This window comes from Diorhabda carinulata, chromosome X (assembly GCF_026250575.1).
Source record: "Diorhabda carinulata isolate Delta chromosome X, icDioCari1.1, whole genome shotgun sequence".
NCBI classification, from domain to species: domain Eukaryota; kingdom Metazoa; phylum Arthropoda; class Insecta; order Coleoptera; family Chrysomelidae; genus Diorhabda; species Diorhabda carinulata.
In genome coordinates, this window is record NC_079472.1 from 16,074,153 (window position 1) to 16,095,936 (window position 21,784).

The 21,784-nt window shown below is 26.9% G+C and overlaps 2 protein-coding genes across 3 annotated transcripts; one reads left to right on the forward strand and one right to left on the reverse strand.

Annotated features, from left to right (window-relative positions):
* Window positions 1-1,834: 1,834 nt before the first annotated feature.
* Window positions 1,835-3,127, reverse strand: LOC130901851 (tetratricopeptide repeat protein 12-like). 2 transcript variants are annotated; one of them, XM_057813482.1, is made up of 4 exons: window positions 2,838-3,127; window positions 2,622-2,767; window positions 2,185-2,428; window positions 1,835-1,937 (listed from the first exon to the last, which is right to left on the reverse strand). In XM_057813482.1, exons 1-4 carry the CDS (start codon window positions 3,118-3,120, stop codon window positions 1,888-1,890), a joined length of 723 nt encoding a protein of 240 aa, XP_057669465.1. In that variant the 5' UTR covers window positions 3,121-3,127; the 3' UTR covers window positions 1,835-1,887. The 2 variants fall into 2 exon arrangements, with proteins under 2 accessions (XP_057669465.1, XP_057669464.1); XM_057813481.1 differs by having other exon boundaries at window positions 2,622-2,770.
* Window positions 3,128-3,481: 354 nt separating this feature from the next.
* Window positions 3,482-21,697, forward strand: LOC130902552 (citron Rho-interacting kinase-like). The gene is made up of 18 exons (XM_057814773.1): window positions 3,482-4,158; window positions 5,361-5,594; window positions 5,646-6,311; window positions 6,443-6,971; window positions 8,061-8,329; window positions 8,378-8,658; window positions 8,714-8,999; window positions 9,060-9,280; window positions 11,255-11,428; window positions 12,702-12,951; window positions 13,014-13,277; window positions 14,317-14,414; window positions 14,501-14,764; window positions 14,824-15,122; window positions 15,397-15,570; window positions 16,866-17,065; window positions 17,127-17,380; window positions 19,714-21,697. The coding sequence occupies exons 1-18, from the start codon at window positions 3,589-3,591 to the stop codon at window positions 20,258-20,260; spliced, it is 5,580 nt and encodes a 1,859-aa protein (XP_057670756.1). The 5' UTR covers window positions 3,482-3,588; the 3' UTR covers window positions 20,261-21,697.
* Window positions 21,698-21,784: the final 87 nt, after the last annotated feature.

The following is a 21,784-nucleotide window of genomic DNA, read 5'->3' on the forward strand; positions in this document are numbered from 1 at the left end:
TATTTAAAATATCGTGGGCGTAAATATTTATCAAAATTTTTTTGACGTATACCATCTCGATTCTAACCTACATACATATGACGTTGGAATTTATCGATATTTATCGATTCGATCAACAGCCACACGTGTTCGAAGTTTCCTTATGCTTTATCTTTTGTCTATGAACGGTGCACCGTTGCCGATTTTAATTTTTATTTTATTAATTAACACCAGAAAATACCACTTCGAATAAATTATAATAATTGGTATAAAAAATTAAGTTTGAATATGATTTATATATCTTACAAAACGTTTTGTATTATTTTCTTAAAATACCTACAAGTTTCACGTATCATTATATTACATTGTTATGTAATTTAAGGACAATTTCGTACGAGACGAAATTGCATAACAACAAAAGTAACATCTAGACAGATAATTGTGAAGGGATACCAGTACGTAACAGAAAGAGCAATACTAGACAGATATAATCGTTCCAAGAGGCAACAATGTATCATTTTAAATTGTTTGGAATTGAGGTTATAAAATAGGCAAGGACGAAATCTTAATTTGATAAATGCGGATGGAAATTGTGTCAAACGGTACTTGAAAATGTGTTTTACGATATAATATTGACGTTACGTATACAGGGTTTATCGAATAAAACTAATATATAAAGAAAAATTAAAATATGTACAGTTATTAACGGAAATAGAGGAAATAAAAAAATAGTAGTTGATATTTTGGATAAAAACTAATCTTGAAATAAGAAAGTGAAAATATAGGTCCTAGATGTCTAAAATTAGTACAATTTAACCAATAATTAAATTGGTTGACTTTCGATTCGTCTTTTTGAACTTTATTTATGAGTTAAACGTAACGGCAATTCTTTTAATTATAAAAACATATGGCATGCCGTAGAATAATATATTTTTCTCGAGTTATAGACGAATTAAGATAACCTAAACTAACCTAACTAGAAAATGAATTTGTTGCATGGTCTGCTTAACATGATGAGGCAGCTCCCAATTCTAATGTAAAGTTGAATAAATAAAAACGTGAAAAACACTTATTTTTGACTTTTGTACATCTTTTTCCCCTTCAGCCAAGCTCCAATCTCCTAAAAATTACGCTCCACAAAATAAAACCTTCCGATTAATTAATAAATCCAGTTCAAACATCAATAAAAGCGAAAGTACTAGTTTTCGAAAATTGGAAACTCAATGATGGATCTTCCTATCTAGAAAACCCTACACCAACGTGTTTTTATTATATAAAAGAAGAAGAACAATGGTAGAATAACAAAAATGAGCAGCGAAGAAAAAGTAGTGACAAATAAAAGAAGAAGAAAAACTACAGAATAGTAAAATTGAAGAGAAAAAATTAATGAAATAACGTAAAAAATTTAAAAAAGAGAAAGGGTAAGAAAAAGTACGTGTTGTACGACAAATTTGATTTTCAAATGACTCAATTTTATTACTTCATTTTCAAGTTATTCTATATTCGATATTTCAAAATAATTTCTTGATATTTGAATTTCAATTTTTTTGCATTGAATTGAAGAAGTGTCAAAATTAAAATTTAATATTTCGTTCAATGTCTGGTTTATTCAGACGGCTCGTGCATCATCATTTGAATAAAATGATTAAATAACATCAAGTGAACTGATACGGAAATTCCTGGTCCCAGACCCAGACATACATACAGAGTGGTCAATCTAGCTTGATTAATTCAAATTTTAGAAATATCTTATTTCAAATAATATTATTATTAATTGAAAATGAAGTTTCCTCGTCAGTATTAAATCTTATAAATAAATTTTATATTATCTAAATGATATACAACAAAATTTGAGAAAATTATTATTAACAAACTCTTTACGTAAATTACATTTCTATTTAAATATAATTATAATGAACATTCACTGTCTTTATTCTTCTCCAAACTCATTATATAATCTAAAAAATTAAATATATAAATTAAAATATGTATTCTACGAGGGGTTGCTGCTTAAGTTTTGAGATATGGCAACACTGATGTGAATATGTCAAATCTGACATCGCCATCTTGAAGTTTGACATTCTTAATGGCCAACGTACTCAGAACGTGTTGTCATACGAGTGCTATTTGAGTTGTGATACAACATTCATCTTGGATCTTTCAAGACGAACCACTACTTTAAAAAAATTACTTTTAAAATAATACCTTTAATAAAATATTCTTGTTTCGGATTCCTCTCTATAGCCTCTTCAATATCTTTATCGTATTTCTCTTTATTTTGTTGCAAGAAATGAACTTTTGCCAACAATAACCATGATTTTAGACAGTCCTCGTTTAATCTCAAAGCCAAATCCAAATCTTTCTCAGCTTTATCATATAATTTTAAATTAATATATGTCAAAGATCGATTGTTATACAACATTACACTATCTTTGATTTGTTCTATAGCCTAAAAAAACGAAAATTTCAACTTTTATTATGATTTCAATAATTCATTTCGAACGACCCTGTATTCTCGAATTAAATAACACACAAAAGTTATGCAACCAGTGGTTTCTCTTTACACGAAATTAATTAACTTCTATTAGTTATGCAATCAGTATAACTGAATCTAATGTCGTAATACAAGTATTATATATTACTTTAGTATAAAGCGTTAAAGCCTTTTCAAATTCGCCTCTTCTAAAAGCGTTATTAGCTCGCTTTTTAAAAGTTTCCATTTTTTCTGTTCTTACTAATTTATCTTTATACCTCTTATCGGCATCTTTTTCCACTTCTCTCATAAAAGCTTCTAAAACATTCGATAATCAATCACTTAATTGGAACAAATTTGAATTTATCAAAATATTATTTTTTACCTTTTGACATTGTACTTTGATCTTTTTGTTCATTTTCTAAACCTTTTTTGTTTACAACCGTTCTATTACATTTTATTTTAAGTACCACGTCCTCTACTTCTTGTATTTCCGTTTCTTTATCTTCATTCAAATATCTTTTCGCTTCTAAATCACCCATTTCGGATATAGCTTTATCGTTAGATGCTAATTTCTTTACTATTCTGTTTACTTCGTTAACTTTTATCATAAAGTTGTTGAATTCTTCATCTTTACACAAATATTCAGCATCGTAAAATTTTGACATGATCACAAATAACTACATTAAAATTATTGTTTTATCGATAAATAACGAAACCATAGTAACTTATTTACATAAAATAACATTTTTATTATTATCGAAATAATTTATTTCATTCCGAAATATCGATATGAATCTTAATTTATTATGAAAAACCCTGTATACTTAATTATGAAATGTAATAATTATTATTTTCTAAATAATATTATTTCTAGTAGTTATACAACTAGGATAACAAATATAGATATCTTATTGCGCATTACAGACCATTCTAATCAACATTGTTAAGACTCGTCTGTAGCCATTTAACATTAGATTGTAAAAGTTTATTAGACGCTACTGCATTATTATTGTTCAGATATAATTGTCAGGTGTCAGTTTGGATTTTTTTGAAGTTTCTTATCTTAACGGTTTTAATTTTCAGTCGTTATTATCGAAATATGTTGGTGTATTAATTTTTCAATAAAAAGAATAATGGAGCATCACAAAGATCCGATAAGTGTTCGTATAGCTAGAATTAATTCTGAAATTTTAGGAACAACTACTAAATTAAAAGAACCTAATCTATTATCGAGAGAAACGCTTTTAGATATTTTGCAAACTTTATATGAAGAATGTTGTATAGAAAGTTTACAAACATATGATGCGAATATAGCACAATTCGTTGAAAAATATAAGGAAACCATCAAGGATATTAAAAGATTAAGAGTTAATATAACCGATTTTGAGATAAAAAATGTTATAGGAAGAGGACATTTCGGTGAAGTTCATCTCGTTAAAGAAAAACAAACAGGTGACGTGTATGCTATGAAAACTATGAAAAAATTTAATAGTGAAATAAGTAGATTGAGTTTTGAAGAAGAAAGGAATATAATGGCGTTTAGTAATTCACATTGGTTGACTTCATTACAATACGCTTTCCAAGATAGTACATATTTGGTGTATATCATGGAGTATCATCCCGGCGGGGACCTTTTGGGGTTATTGTATAGACAAGGAGGAACTTTAACAGAAACTGCTGCAATTTTTTATTTAGCTGAAGTGGTAAGTATGGCTTTTGCTCCACCAAGAACTGGTCGCACAATCAACAAAAAAAAATATTGATTTTACTGTTATACATTCAAAAATGCAAAAATTTTATTACGGAAATTTTAAACTATATTATTATTTTTTTATTTAATGAGATTATTACTAATATAATGAAAATGTGGTAATTGAAATGTTTTAAAAGAGTCACTGACAAATATTGGTATACATTGCAATTATAGAAAACGTTAAATAATTAAAACATGATGCGCATTATTTTAAGAAATAAACTAAATTCAAAGTCAAAATTTGTTATCACGGGAAGAGAAAATGATTATACTAAAATATGATGTGCCTAAATATTAAGGAGACGTTCATAATACCCTAGATTAGTCCCTATGGCTATAATGACACAATTGTTGGGGTAGTACCTCTTTAATCCCACTAGGAGGCACAAAATTTAAAATTTTGTTAAAAATAAAGCTTAAATCTATACAAACTAAAGGATATGAAAAAATATTCAAATTCTCCATAAATATTTTATATTCGTCTTTGTTTAATGGTATCCATTAGTTTTTCGGTTGTTTTATTATTTTTTACAGTCAAATGATTAAAATAATTAATCTCATTGTTTTTGCATACTCTTTATTAACATTTATAACTAGCAATTAAACTAGAGAAAATTCTAAACCATGAAAATTGACTTTTTTAAACACTTTTGAAAATTACTGGCTACTTTTAACTTCTCTTGTTATTTTATGAATCTCTTTGTGTTGAAAATGTGTATTTGTAATTACAAGTTCATTTTTTTTAAATAAGTTTATTATTTTTTTGGCTGTTATTATTTTTTGTCTCATCTTCTTATTTTCTTTTAACATCATTCTATATTTTTCCCGCTCTACCATTCAGGACATCCAGTATCATACCACAGTTACTTCCATCTGTTATCCCTTCAAAGAATTTGTCTTCCTTCTTCAGTTGTTTCATAAACGACAACTATTTATTGTTATTCATTTTTTCTTTCTTCTCTTATGTTTACTTGTGTCATTTCCTTCCATATCATCCAGTATCTTTTACTTAATTTTATTACTTCTTTTGCTTCTTTGTTTCTGTTGATCTTCGGTCGTTTATATTTGTTCTTTTTATTTCTTCTATTATTTCATCTTCTTTATTGCAGTTGTTTACATTCCATAACCTAATTTACTGTCATTACTTTAAAGGTTTTAGCGTTAGAAGATCTTCATTCTATGGGATATGTTCATAGAGACATCAAACCGGATAATATTCTTTTGGATCGTTGTGGTCATATCAAATTAGCTGATTTTGGATCGTCTGCAAAACTAAATGAAAACGGTTTGGTGACGGTTGGACCACCGGTCGGAACTCCAGATTATATTGCACCGGAAGTTTTACAATGTTTAGATGGAAAAAGTGATAAAAATATAGGATACGGCGTAGGTTTAATTAAATTTTAATCACTTGTGGTATAATTTATGTTTTTATAGGTATTGTGTGATTTTTGGTCTCTCGGAATTTTAGCATATGAATTGACTATAGGGAATACTCCATTTTCGGGTCAAAATTCCACATCAATCTATTCGAAAATAATGAATCATAACAATTCTTTGAAGTTTCCTTCAGATCTTTTAGTTAGCCAAGCTTATACGGCTCTAATAAAAAATTTAGTGACCGATGTAAATTCGAGATTGAATCTTGAACAAATCAAATCACATGATGTATTTAGAAATACGTCGTTTGATAATTTGAGAGAGCAAATACCGCCGTTTGTACCGAAAATAACTTCCGTTGAAGATACTAGTAACTTTACGGATATACAATCTAAAAAGAAAAACCCCAATATGGATTCTTTTAAAAAAAGAACTCAATTTTCCGGTAGGAACTTGCCGTTCATAGGTTTTACTTTCACTCATGATCCTGATTGTTACGAACGTACCTTCGAAAGGAAAATAATGAACAAAGACGAAATTATGGAGAAACTAAAATTAGAAATAGAAACTTTACAGAAGACTTTGTTGAGTAAAGAAAATTCCGAAAAGGAAAAAGAACATTTAGAGATGAAATTAGAGGAAAAAGAGAGAAAATTAGAAAGTATCGAGTGTCTGAGGGATCGATTAGAAAAAGAATTAGCAGGAAGTTTAGCAGAATGCACGGTGAGTATATATATATATATATATATATATATATATATATATATATATATATATATATAATATATATATATATATATATATATATATATATAATTTTTATATAAAAATATGAATGTTTAAAAAAATTTAAGGCTTTGAAACGAACGTTGGAATTGGAACGAAAAGACCGAGTGGAATTGGAAAAAAAGGCTTTAGATCTAATTAAATCCGCCAAATTGAAATGGGAAAGTTCGGAAAAAGAGAAAGTCGAAGCTTACAATCTCGAATTGGAACAACAGAAAGTAAAAATCGCCCAATTGATGAATACGAATAAAATGTTGAACGAACAATTACGGCACGCTTTTAAATTGGAAAATAAACATAAAGAATCTTTGGAAAAAGTCGAATGTTTGAGTAGGAGAAGTGTAATCGGTTTGGAATCGCGATTAGATAAAGTAACTAATGAAACTCAAGGCGTTATATCGGATTTACAGAAAAAATTGACGGAAGAAATTCATCATAAACACGTTTTGGAAAATAAATTAACAGAAATGAAAGACAAGGAAAGGAACCTGAAGGAAAAATTGAAGAATTCACAACAGGAACACGAATATTGGAAAAAATTGATAGATGATGCCGAACATCAAATTAGAAGCTTAAACGAAAAAGTAAATTTGCTTGGTAAGTTTCTTTATTAGTTTATTTTCATATTTTTTTGTACAAAAAAATTTATATTTCTAATTTTATATCTCCTACCAGAACTTCCACCACAAGTCAACAACATCACCTTGTTGGGAACAAATAAAAGGCTCTTGAATGCAAATATATTGCCGTAATAGCCTTCATAGATATAGAAAGAGCTCTTGCTTTTGAAAATGATCTGATTTATTTCAAATCGAGCTAATAATGGGTCAAATAGAATGACAAACTAATACATTCATTCAGCTTATTGTATTTCAATCTAAAATGCACTTTTCAGTATATAAATTGAATTAAATTCCCAAATTTTAACCAAAAAAAGTTGAATCTAACCATGAAAATTGGGCAAAATTCATTTACGAAAAGAAAAAATAGTGTGAACCATTACAACATTTTTTTTTCAATCGGTTATCAAAATCAAGTTTTCAACATTAGAACGTCAAATTTTTATTTGACTACAAAAGGTCATTCTGAAAAATTCGATCAATAACTTATGTACATAGTTTTGACAAGATTTTTTGTTACGATATCAAAAGAAACAATAAAATAATGAGGAAACAACTTACAAAATTTAATTTTAGTCCCAGTATACCAAATAAGACTACAAATGCTCCTAAATATCGCGTGCTATTATTACCATGTCTTCGTTCCAGTGGTTATGATAACAATTCAGTTATATTAAAATCGAGCTATGACACAACATTACTGCATAAATCAAGAAAAAAATAATTAATTGACTATTATTAATATTACAAGTACTAAACAACAGTTATGACCTCAATCCTGGGAATGTAATTATGAACTTCAGTAAACTTACCTAAGAGTTTAGGAAATTTTTATGTATAAAATGATATTAGTAGTATTCGTAGATGCTGTCAAGTTGTAATTTATTGTAATGTAATTTATCACCCTGTATTATATGATAGTTATTTATATACAATAATGATTTTTCAAGAAGAAACTTCTTTTAGATCAATTGAAACTCGTTAATAATTTTTTTTTCTTTTATTTATATACCAAGTGAACAATTAAAATGTATAACTTTAGATTTTTATATTTTCATTTATGCAGCTACGGAAGTGGAAAAAAGTGAAGAGTACAAATTAGAAATAGATCGGCTTCAACAGAAAGTCGATAATTCACATAAGGCTTTAAAAGAATTGGAAAATAGGAATACGATACTACAAATGGACATGGAAACAATGGAAAGTTACAAAAAAGAAATGGATGAAATGAAAAAGACAATAAGCAAAATGCAGAATGATAAAAAAGTTTCTGAACTAGAAATACAGTTAGCCGAAGAAAAGGAAAAAAATGTTTCCTTAAAAAAACAATTACAGGTAATAAATTAATTAATTTTTTGCTTTTTGTTATATTTAAATTTTTAGGAATCTGAGAACATTTTGACGGAAAATCAGGAGTTGAAAGAATTGAGAACGAAATTTTGGCGTGTAGAAAAAGAGCTAGGTAACGCGAAAATAGATAAAAGAATATTGGAAAGGGAATTAAAGGAAGCGGAAAGTGAAATTAAGAGATTAACGGAAAAAGTAGAATTAAACGAAGAGGAAACTAAAAAAATGAAAAGTATACACGAAGCAGCACTATTAGAAATCAGTAACATCAACGAATCTCTATCACTAGAATTGATGAAAACTAAAAGCAGTTACAAGTCAGTATTTAACAATCGATTTTATTATTACATATTTAATAAATTTTATTTTAAGAAATTTGGAGGATAAACTAGAAAACGAAAAAGAAAAATTCGAAAATGAAAAAACTATAATAAAAGAATTGAAAGAAACAGTTCGTTCAAAAGATGATCAGATACAATCGTTAACAATGGAGATGAAAACGATAAAAAAAGAAAATAACAACCTCGAAAACGAAATAAAGAAACTGGGGAACGACAAAACCAAATTTGTATCATCGATCGAATCTCTACAAAAAGAAAAAGGAGAAACCCTGATGGAAACTGAAAAATTAAAAAGAGAACTACAAAATACGAATCTAGTAGGAAATTATGTTCTTTTTATTTATAAATATTTAATTTTATTTATTATTTATTTTCAGAATTTGAATGCTTTGCGTGAAGCTTGCACCCTCTTAGAGAACCAAGTATTGGAATACGAGAAATTGAACGCTTCCTTTGAAATTAAACAAGCGGCTTTGAACAGTAACACCGAAAAATTAATCAGGGACGTTTGCGATGCCAAAAAGGAAATCCAGGAAGCTAAAAAGTTGACAAACGAAGAGAAATCTTTGAGAATATTTGCCGAAACGAAAATCAAAAGGTTCTTTAAAGTAGTTTTAGATATCACGTTCCGTTTATTGATTCAACATATGATGTACAAAATAAAGTTTCAATTTTATTATCTTTAGGTGTATTTTGCGTGGTTTTTATGAATCTTTTTTCTAAAAGTATTTTAGAAGAATGAAAAATTGAAGATTGGGTAAATACGGGAAACAATGAAGTCTGCATTTAAATTTTTTGAAATTTTTAATAAACAGGTTTTTTAAGATAATTTGCAAAGTATATGATTCACAGATTTTTCGTCGGTCTAATTCACTCAATTGATACAGGGTGTGAAATAGAAAAAGATACCTAAAATTTAATCTGAATTCCCTCCAATAAACTGACCTAAAACTTATCTAAATTCCCTCGTATAGTGCTATATGAATTTTATTCGACACTCTGTGGAATATTTGGTGGTTTCTTTAGGTATACTTCCTATTAATTTTATAATTTAATGTCCTCAATTGATAGAGGGTGTAAAATTTAATAAACTAACCTAAAACTTATCTAAATTCCCTCGTATAATGCTATACGAATATTATTCGACACTATGTAGAATATTTGGAGGTTTCTTTAGGTATCTTTCATATTAATCTAATAATTTAATGTCCTCAATTGATACAGGGTGTGTAAAGTTAAATAAATTTACTTAAAACTTATCTAAATTCCCTCGTATAGTACTATACAATTTTTATCCACACTCAGTGTAATAAATAAAAGTTTCTTAAGATATTAATGTATTAATTCAGTGTGCCCCATTGATACAGGGTGTGAAAGTTGATAAATTGATTTCAAATTGATTCAAACTCCCTCGTATAATGAGATATATAATTTTTTTGACACCGTGTTCATATAATTGTAATTTTCTTCAATACACTCTTTATTAATATAATGTTTCAGGGTTCTCAATTAATACAGGGTATTCAAGTTAATAAACTAGTTTCACAAACTTATCCAAATTCCCTCGTAAAGTAGTATATGCATTTTTTCCCTGTGTAGTTAATAGGAATTTATTGAATATATGAGCTTTATTTTTACAAAAAAAACTTTTAATGAATATACAAGGTGATCTATAAATCTTTTAGGTAATCACAGCACCATTTAGAACGTTTTTTAAAAATAAACTAGTCAAAAATATAATTTTTTTGACCACTCAGATATTAAATAGAAATCTCTTAACAAAGATATATTTATAACTGTCTTAATACAGAGTGGTATGTATAAAAATTCGCTTAAACTTACCTTAACTCCCTCGTAGAATAATTAATTAAAAATAATCAAGTTTTTTTTCTAATTTTGAGATACATATACGATTGGAGTTCCTCCAATTTATTTTATACTATTTCTAAAATCTCGTTTATTATTATATAGGGTGATCAAATTGTTTAGTAAATACAGGGTTGTTCACTGAAATCAACTTATCATCATTCATATAGTGCTTAATTGGAAATAATCGTTTTATATCTATATGAATATTATTCATTATAAATTTTTTTAATAGTGATTCGTAATTAGGTTGTTTTTTATATACAGGGTGATTAGATTTAACATTTTTTTATTAACTAAAATTTATTACCATTTAACAGACATTTTTATAGTAAAAATTATTACATATTTGCGATGTTCTTATACATTAAAAAAATGACTTTCCTCATTTAAACATTATAAGAGGGATTTATGATAAATTTGAATTGATATTCAAAAGTCTCCATCATTTTAACAGTTATTGATATATCTTCTTAGAATATGAAGGAATTGCTTCGTAATGATTCAATTGAACTTTATTTTCATACAGGGTGTGATAAAAGTGTATTACCAAACAAAAATAATCAATAAACCTGGTGGTCTTGTTAATACCAACACATATTTCTAATTTCTGTTAAAAAATCGAAGATTAGTGTGTTAAAAGAAGATTTAATGATCAAATTATCTACTTTATGTACTAATTTTTCTTTTCGAATCGTTATAACAGATTAGAAGAAGATATAGAATGTCTTCAAAACGAATGTACATCCTACAAACAACAATGTATTGACTACAAACAATATTCAGCTGGATTATCAGACGAATTATCAGTAGCCGAAGAAAAAATTAACATTCTAGAAGTTTCGGTGAAAACTTACGAAAGACAACTTGACGACATGAGGCAAGTTTTTATCGTCTTATCTTCACTTCTATATACTTTTCCATTCAATAACTCCATACGACGTTTTTTATCGTAATTTTCCATATTTTTTCCTCCAAATATTCAAAATATTGTTGGATTCCTCACTATTTGTCTCTGTGTCTCACTATATCCCTTTCCAGTTGTTTGAATTTTCCCTCTACTGCCCATTTCTTCACATTCCTTTCCATATCTTGTATTTCTTTCAGTTTTTCGGAATCTTTTTCCACCAATTTTTCTATTTCCCATATTCTCCCTATTTCTCAATTCTTACATACATTGTATTATCTTTCTACAAGCTTTATCATTCTTTTAGATCTGTTTATAACTTTTTTTAATCCCTTACCAATTCATTCCATTCTTATCCATTTGTTTATATCTCTTCCCATACTTTCTTTTTCCAGCTCTTTCTCCACTCTTTACTAATTTATTCTATGTTTTCTCATTTTTCTACAAGACTTCCATTCCCTTCCCATCTTTCTCCACAAATTCACTCCATATTTCTGCACTTTTATATTTCTTTCTTCTTCTTTTCCAAATCTTCTAATATTTCTATACCTTTCTCCATATTTCAACATCTTGATCTCTTTGTAACTTATTCTATCTCTCACTAATTCATTCCTTACCTTTCTATTTGTTTCCATTCGTTTCCCTAACCTCTATTTCTTTCATTATTTCGTCAACTTCCTCCACTGATCACCAATTCTCTCCATACTATTTTTCTATATTTTTATCTTCATAGTTTCTAAATTCTTTTCTCCATTTTCAACAAGTTTCCTGATTCTCTAGACCACTTTTTTTCTCTCAATTATTTCTCAAGTTTATCTATTTCTCTACCAATCTGTCCATTTCTCTACTTCTTTTTTAGATGCTCCCATATATTTATTTTCCTTCTGTTCGCCTTTTTTTTATTCCTAACATATTTCACCATCTGATTTATTTCAATTATTCTACATCTTCTCTTTTCCTCCTCCTTACATGTCTTCCTTTTTATTTATATCTTTATCTGTCTACATATTTTTCCATTCCTTCTCTCCACAAGTCTTCCTTTTTATCTACATCTTCTTCCTTTGCTCTTCTCAAGAAGTCTTCCTTTTAATCCATACCCTCATCTTTATCTTTCTATGTCTTTCTCTATTCCTCCTCTCTACAAATCTTCCTATTTATCTTCATCTATCTACCCCTTTATCCATTCTTCTTTATGTCCTATTGGTGGTTTATGCTGCTGTTATTATTTTTTTTTAATTTTTTTAAGGGCTGAGCTGCGTCGCCTAAAACTAGAAACCTCCGATTATTTAACGCAACTCAACAGATCTAAGGAGTTGACTTACAAGTTGAAACGCCAATTGGGAGAAGAAAAAGAAGAAAATATGGCAGTGAAACAAACTTTACTGGAAACACAGCGGATTATAGCGGAAAAAACTAGTTATTACAAAGAGAGAGAAATGAAATCCGAAGCCACGATCAAACAGCAAATCAAATTAATCGATTATTTACAAACAAAGGTTAATATTTTCAATTTATTTTTATAAAAATAAATTATAATTCTTGTTCCTTTTTTTTTCAGATTGACGAATATACATCGAAGAAAAAAACTTTAACCGAAGTACTTTTCGGTAGTTCGAAGAAAGAGAACCAACCACCGATATCCCTCGCTATGAATTACAAAGATTTGGAAAATCAATTGTTGAAAGAACGAAAAAACAACAAACAACTCAACGAGGAAATTTACAAATTGAAAGCCGCTACCATGATACAAGAAACGAATAAAATCGCAGATAAAATGAAAATCGAAAGACATAAATCAGAAGCTTTAACACCTAAGGGCAAGGTAATCATTCAATGTTTCCATATCAATTGGAACGAAGTATTTTTGCTAGATTATGAAAGTTTTCGTAGTGGGATTGTGGCAAAATAGAACACCAAAATGTACTAATTCTAATATATTTCACAGCTTTAATACTTTAATATTTATAGTATGGGACTATAATTCAAACATAACCAATGAAAATTTATATAACAACCATAATCAATAACCTTGTTAGACCCATAAAAGAATAGAGAAACAAGAAAATAATTTGAAGAGATGGATGTAAATGAATGGGGAGTTAAAATAAAAATTGAAACAGATAATAAAAGATGCAGACAGATTGAAAAAAAAGTAGAGGGTAGAAATAGGAAAGGAGAAGCATACAAAAAGAGATGTATGGGAATGAAAAGACTCATAACAGAATAGAGAAACATGAAAAAAAATCGAAAGATGGATGTAAACAAACGGAGAGGTGAAGAGATGGTGTAACTAGATAAGTATATGTAAAGAGAATTAGTGAGGAATGAAGAATGTTGAAAAGGGATCCAAATAAATAACCACAATTTGAGAAAAGATCTAAAAGAGTTAAAAGACTCGCAGAAAATAAATGATGAAAGATTATAGGTTAAGAGATGGTGTAAAGAACTGAATAAGTATAAAGAGAATTGGTGAGGAACTGAGAAAGTTGCTAACGAAAGAAAAGAATGTTATAGAAGGATACAAGGACATGGGATGTAATTGAAAGATATTACCGAAAAATGTAGATTTAATAAAATATATGTAGTTTGTGAAATTTGCCAAAAATTGTTTAAAATGTGATATTTTTTGTTTGATACTATAACACTATATTTTATTTAAAGGATCACTCTATATATATATATATATATATATATATATATATATATATATATATATATATATATACATATATCTAAAAACTTATTTTTTTATTCTTATTTTTCTAAAATAAGAATATGTGTATCATTTATTTTCGTTGTAAATTATTTTTAATTGACTTAGATGAAAAATCTTCTGATTTTTACTGGATTTTCATTTTTAGGCCGCTTTGCAGCAAATCGTAAACTCCCCAAGCAAACAAAAAAATCAATTTTATAGACAGAATTCTACTCAGAGAATGCACCATAATATACCACATAGGTTTGTTAATTTTTTTAGTTTTAATAAATTTCTTTATTTGATCCGGCTCGAAAATCCATCTTTACATTGAAATTTATCAAATTTAGATTCGATTCAAAGCTGAGTAGATCGAGTACGAAATGTTCGGGTTGTTCTGAACCGATTTCACTAGGACGTATGGTGGCAGTATGTTCGGAATGCAACGTGCACGTCCATATGGATTGCAAAAAGCAATTACCCAACACTTGCGGTTTACCGGCAGTTTTCGCGCAACATTATAAAGAAAGTTTGAGAAATAGCAACGAAAAAGTGGATAAAATCGAAGGTGAAATGGAAAACGTTAACGTTGAAGGGTGGATTAAAGTCGTAGGGTAAGTTTTAAACGTTTATCCTTAACAAAAAATGATTTTTTAATTTATCTGTTTATCAGGAAAACTAATACTTGGGAAAAACGTTATGCTGTACTAACCGATACATCGATTAAAGTATATTCTTCTACGCCAAAAGAAAGATCTGCAATACTTATGGAAACATTCGACTTAAAACCAATCAACAGTCATGGAAAAGTTGTTTCGGAACCTTTACCTTCAGAAATAAGTATACCGGTGGCCAATAGCGATATTCCTTTTATATTGAAAGTGGAAGTAGCACCAGATACGACTTGTTGGCCTCCGAAGTGCTTCCTTTTCCTCACTTTATCCGCACAAGATAAAGATAAATGGTTCTTAGGTAAATAAAGATTAATATTTAAAAAACAATAACCAAAATTTAGTTTTATCTTGTTAAATAGTACCCTGTTTTAAAATTCGAAATTACATTTACTTTTATGTAATTTAACTTAAAAATAATTTAGTATAAATATGACATTTTCCATTTATATACTTACATTGCTGAAAATTTCACAAACAATCCAATAAATAATTCTATTATATTCTATTAGGCGACATAATTTCCTAAAGCAGTTTTTTCGTTTTGCTTTTTTATTCAAATAATTGTTTTATAGCGTTACAGAAAATCTATTACGATGACATAGATAGACCGAAATGTGAAAGGGTTCTAATATTTCCGGAAAATATCGAAGTGAACTGTATTATCGATTTGAGTGAAAGTATCAAAGTGCTGGGTACTGAAAAAGGTCTTTATTCGTTTTATGAAAATAATTTGGTGTTTATATCAGGTGAGAAACTTGTATTCAAGAAATTTTCAATACTCAAATTCAAATATTTACCACCTTCATTGTTCGAATTTAAATGTTTGAGGAGTTTTAATATTCAACTATAAATATTTTAGTTTTCGTAATCAAATTCAATGATATTAGTAGTTTTAATGATATCAAATTGATAAATTCTGGGAGTTCTAATATATCCAAATTAATATATTTCACTTATTTTGATTAATAATATAAATAACTAGGGAGTTTTAATATTAATATTCTAATAGAGTTTTAATACTCTAATTCAAAATATTGGAGTTTTTTAATATCTAAATTGAAATGTTTGGGACACTTTATGTGAATATTGTAGAGTTTTGGCAATGAAATTCAAATATTTATAATTTTATTGTTTAAATTTGAATAGTTGAGGAGTTTTGAAATTAAAAATTTCAATATTAGAGTTTTCGTCATTAAATTTTATGAATAAATTGTATGTATTATAATATTATATATTAATTAATATATTTCACTTATTTTCATTATTAAATATCAATATTTAGGGAGTTTTATTATTAAAATTCTAATAATTAGCGTTTTAATACTCTAATTCAAAAAGTTGGAGAGTTGTAATACTTTTAATACTTGAATGTGAATATTTACGACTTTTTATGCTCAAAGTCAAATATTCGAGGAGTTTTAATATTCAATTTCTCAATCAAGTTCAATGATATCGTTAGTTTAATAATGAAATTAAAGTTTTAATACCCAAATTAACATATTTCACTTGTTTTAATTATTAAATATCAATATTTAGGGAGTTTTAATATCCAAATTGAAATATTTGACACACTTTATGAAAATATTGAAGGGTTTTGACACTGAAATTCAAATGTTTGAAATTTTAATGCTGGAATTTGAATATTTGAGTTTTTGTAATGATTTCGGTAGTTTTAATGATGTCAGGGAGTTTTAATATTAAAATCCGATTAATTAGAGCTTTAATATTCCAATTCAAAATATAGGAGTTTTAATATCCAAATTGAAATATTTGACACTTTTTATGAAAATATTGTGGAATTTTGACACTGAAATTCAAATATTTAGAATTTCAATGTTCGAATTTGAATAGTTTTAATACCGAAATTAATATATTATATGATAATATGATGAAATTATCAATTTTAATATTTGAATTCGTATATTTGGATGTTAAACAATCAGGTAGCTTTTAAACTTATTAAAAGATTTGAAATATTTTCAAATGCAATTATTCAGGTATTTTTAATACTAGAAATAGAAATATTAAAAATGTTTTTAAGGGTTAACCAAGATCCACAACATTTGTCCGATGCCCACAACCAATAAGGTATTGATGATCGTCCAAGGAGATAGATCGTTGATATCATGCGATTTGAATCATTTAATAAACGTGACCCAATGTTTAACTCAATCATCGAATCCAAAATTGAAGTTCGAACAAGTGGATGTTTCGAATTGTAAAGAGTTTCACATTTTACAAGTAAGTCGAATCGATTAATTAATTAATGTCGAAGCTACTTTTCGGATTATTTCTTTTTGAGGTTTCTCCGTTTCCAAAACAACAGAAGGTTTGTGTAGCCACCACGCGACAACTCATTATACTCGAATTCGATTTCGAAACGTCGCTATTTGTACCGGTGAAAATTTTAGATACCGCCGAACCTACGGGGTGCGCCCTATTCACCGAACACAGTTTAATCGTGGGAGCCGACAAATTTTTCGAAATCGATCTCGCCACTTTCCATGCCGAAGAGTTTTTGGACTCTTCCGACGTCAAACTCAAATCAGCCGAAAGGTAAATATATTTTCAAAAACCATCTTTTTTTTTTCATTGTTTTTGTTTTGTTTTTTCGTGTATTTTTCGTTTCTTTTTTTTATTCGTTGTTTCGTTTCTTTTTCAATAACTTTCTTATATTTGTTTCTATTTGCTATTTTAATATTTTTTAATTAACCATTAATTTGCTATTTATTCATATTTTTATCATTTTTCTATTATTTTTATTTTATTAAATACATAATATTCCATTTATTTATATCAGCATTATTTTCTTTTTATTTACTGATTTTGTTGTTTTAATCAAAAACTTTTTATTTACTATATAATTAATATTTCATTTATTTATTTTTTCATTATTTCCTTTTTATTGTTTTCAACGTTTCCACGTCTCTATACATCATCAATATAACAAGTTTTATTCGTTTCTCTATTTTCCTTATTTACCCATCAATTTTTGTTTCATTTACTTTTTCCATCAATTTTTCTTCGCTTTTATTTTGTTTAATAAATAGTTATTATTTTATTTATTTATTTTCTTTTTATTTCATTCATTTTTTTATTTTAATCATAAACTTTTTATACATATTCTCTTCTCACCATTTTTCTATTTTTTTTTTATTTAACCATAAATCCTTTATTAATTTGCTATTTATTCATTTTTTTCATTATTTTTCTTTCTTTTTATTTTGTTTGTTTTCACAATTTTCAATTAATTTTGTATTTGTTTTTTTTTTATTTATTACTTATTCTTTTTGTTTTGTTATGTTTACCCATTGATTTTTTATTATTTTTCAAATAATTTCTAAATATATGTTTTTTACTTTATTTATTCGTTAATTTTCTATATTTATTCATGTTTTTCTATCTATTTGTTAAATTTGGTTCCTTTATTCATTGTTTTTCATCAATCTATTCATTAATTTCATTTATTTACTTTTGAGTTTTTTGTATTTTTTTACGTTTATTCATTATTTTAAATATATTTTCATTTATTATTTATTTTCATCCAATTATTATGTTTCTTAATTTTTTCTTTCTATTTTCCCAAAAATTTCACTCTCTGTTACTTATTTCTTTTATTTTGTTTATTTACTCATTAATTGTTTCATTTGTTTTTCTATTTATTTGTTTAATTTTAATCCATAACTTTCATTATCAATTTGAAAATAATTTTTTTTAATCGTTGTTATATTTTCTCAACAATTTTGATTCGTTTTTCTAATCTCCTATTTTCCATATACGTCAATTTCCGATTTATTTACTTTTTTATCAGTTTTTGGTTTCTTTTTTTTCATTTTTATTCGTTTTTTTTGTTTATTTTCATCTATTTATTTTTTTTTTCATTCAATTGTTATGTTTCTTTACTTTTACTATTTTCTCAATAATTTCACTCTTCGTTTGTTACTTTTTTATTTTATTTATTTACTCATTCATTTTTTATTTATTAATTTTTTCATTTGTTTCTTTATTTATTTGTTAAATTTTATTCCCTTGTCAAAATTTGAAAATCAATTTTTGTATTCGTTCTACCATTCCTTTATTTTCTTCATTTATCGATTAGTTTTTGATTCATTTACTTTTTCATCGGGTTTTAATGTTTTTCATTTTTTTTTATACATTTTGTTTCTATCTTCATGAATTTTTTCATATTTATTTGTAATTTTAACATTCTTTTTAATTTTTCATATATTGTGTTACAAATTGTTCGTTTTTTACTTTTATTATTTACTTCATTTATTTTCTCAATAATTCTAGCCTTTGTTTGATTTTATCTATTCATTAATCGTTCATTTATTTTTTTATTCATACCGTGTTTATTTATTCAAGTTTTCGTCAACTCTTCTATTCATTCTTCTAATTTTGTTTCATTATTCATAGTTTTTGTTATCTATTCATCTATTTTTTTATTTTCTCAACAATTTTTATTCATTTTTCTAATCTTCACATTTTCTATATCCGTTATTTTTCGATTTATTCACTTTTTTATTAAATTGTTGTGTTTTGCAACTTTTATTTTCTCAATAAATTTACTCTTCGTTTGCTGTTTGTTACTTATTCCTCATACCTTGTTTTTTAATTGATTCATTTTCTTATTTATTCGTTTTGCTTTGTTTATTTATTCAAAGTTTCACCAATTTTCCTTTACTTTTCCATTCGTTTTTCTATTTCTTCATCAATTTTTATATTCTTCTCTTCGATTCATTCACTTTATTATCAATTTTGTTATTTATTTTCTTCGTTCATCTTTTCATTCGTTTTCATTTTGCTTGTATATCAATTATTTGTTTAGTTTTTCAGTTAATTTTTATTCATGTTGTTTGTTATTCATTTTTTATTGATTTATTTTTCAGTTGTTATAAGATGAATTCGTTTCCTTTATCCGTGGTGCGGATCAACAAAAATCCCAAAGAATATTTGGTTTGTTTCAACGAATTTTCGGTATTCGTCGACGAATACGGCCGATCGAGTAGACAGAACGAATTGAAATCAGTTCACCTACCGATAACAGTAAATTACAACAAACCTTATCTTTATATAACTCAATTTACGGCAGTAGAAATTTTAAAAATAACTGATGAAACATGCAACAACGAAAAAAAACCCGATACAGTCAGAATAGAATTAGAAAAATTCAAATATTTGGGCTGTAACAAAAACGGCGTCTATTTGAGTTTAAATAACGAAGTGAAATTCGTGAACGGGGGTAAATTGTTACCTTTGGACGATAGTTCGATTATTAATGACGGTTCCGATGTAGTCGATCGATCAGATGATGATTCCGAGGATAGGTTCACTTTCAGTAGTTCAATTGTACAAAGTCTTGATGGGAATTTGAGCGATAACGATTGTTTAGATGACGGACATAAAAGAGTCACGTTCTCACAAACCGATTTGTAAAAACATCCGAGTTGAGAAAATAATCCGGCTCGAAGGACCAAACACGTAGTACTATAACTAATTTTTTTTAATATAAATAGTTCAGTTAGCAGATTTAGATTATTTTGTTTAATAATTGATTCATTATAGTACTTTTGATAACAATCAAATGATTGAAATCTTCGAATTTATTTGGTGTTTTTAAAATTTTACTCGAAAGACCGAATACGTTTAGTTTTTGTATAAATACTGTAATTATTTTGAGAGATATTTAGCCCGATTTTTGGAATAAATGATCGATAACTTTACTTAAAATTTTTTATAATTAGAACCGGGCTCGAAGGACCAAATACGTTGCAGTTTTCATGCAAGTATAATAAAAATATGATTTCGATAGTAATTGAACTATTTATTTTGCAAAAAGTTTGGATTTTTGGTTATTTTCTATTTTATTAAACTGGCGTATGAAAAAATAACAACTAAAACATCGTTTATTTATTGAAAAATTCTTTTTAAATATGTCAATAGATGAATAAATTACCAGATTGTTTTTAACCTCGGTTTGTAAATTAATATCCTTCGTTTATTTTTAAAACTCTTTTTGTATTATTAAAAAAAATAATGAAGTTTTCGTAAAAATAATACAAAAATCCCGCTCGAAGGACCAAATATGTTGCAGTTTTCACAAAAGAATTGTAATTATTTTATTTTAATAATAACATAAATATGCTTAAAAGTTTACTTGAGCTATTTATATTTTTACGAAAATTGCAACGTATTTGGTCCTTCGAGCCCGATTTTTGAATTTAATGAATTAAAGTTATCGAAAATTTCACTCGAAATTTCTTTTAGCGGGCTTGAAGGACCAAATAGGTTGTGGTTTTCGTAATTGTATTTATCTTTAAAAAAATCAATCAATTGCATTATTTTTACAAAAACTCCATAGTATTTGGTCCTACGAACCCAATTCTGGAAAAATTTTTGGCTTTTTATTAATTATTATTGTATTAAGCTGATATTTGTTGCAGTTGCAGTTTCAGTCGTAAAAATACTATATTGGTTTATATGAATAATAGAAATTTGATTTTAGCTTTATTAAAACCATCTATTTTTAAAAAAATCATCAATTATAGTACTATTTTGAAAATTAACAACTTATTTAGTCCTTCGAACCAGATTATTTTCTTCGTAACCATAAATAGCCAAGTTTTTGGGTTTTTTCAATTTAATTAAATCGTCAATATATTTCAAACTTAAAAAAAGACCAAATAACAAAAATATTGTTTATTTATTGATAAGATATTTTTAATATGTAAACAGATAGAGGAAGAATAACCCTCAATTGTTTTTTTTTTAAACTAAGATCTCTAAATTAGCGTCTTGCCTAGATTTTTAAGATTGTACTGATTTTGTGCGCGTTTTATTTTATGTTTTAATAAATACAACAATCAATTTTGAGTCATTTTTTTATTGAATTCGGGGGAGCCGAATACAATATATTGAAAAACAGGAGATTAAACAGAGAAGAAATAAAATCATTTTTGG

Excerpts from the sequence above, each read along its gene's own strand:
- LOC130901851 (XM_057813481.1), bottom strand. The coding sequence starts at position 3,120 with ATGTCAAAATTTTACGATGCTGAATATTTGTGTAAAGATGAAGAATTC. Across the intron at positions 2,771-2,837 it reads TCAAAGTACAATGTCAAAAG|AAGCTTTTATGAGAGAAGTG; the intron begins GTAAAAAATAAT and ends CGAATGTTTTAG. Across the intron at positions 1,938-2,184 it reads ACAAGAATATTTTATTAAAG|ATTATATAATGAGTTTGGAG; the intron begins GTATTATTTTAA and ends TTAATTTTTTAG.
- LOC130902552 (XM_057814773.1), top strand. The coding sequence starts at position 3,589 with ATGGAGCATCACAAAGATCCGATAAGTGTTCGTATAGCTAGAATTAAT. Across the intron at positions 11,429-12,701 it reads AGACAACTTGACGACATGAG|GGCTGAGCTGCGTCGCCTAA; the intron begins GCAAGTTTTTAT and ends AATTTTTTTAAG. Across the intron at positions 12,952-13,013 it reads TCGATTATTTACAAACAAAG|ATTGACGAATATACATCGAA; the intron begins GTTAATATTTTC and ends TTTTTTTTTCAG.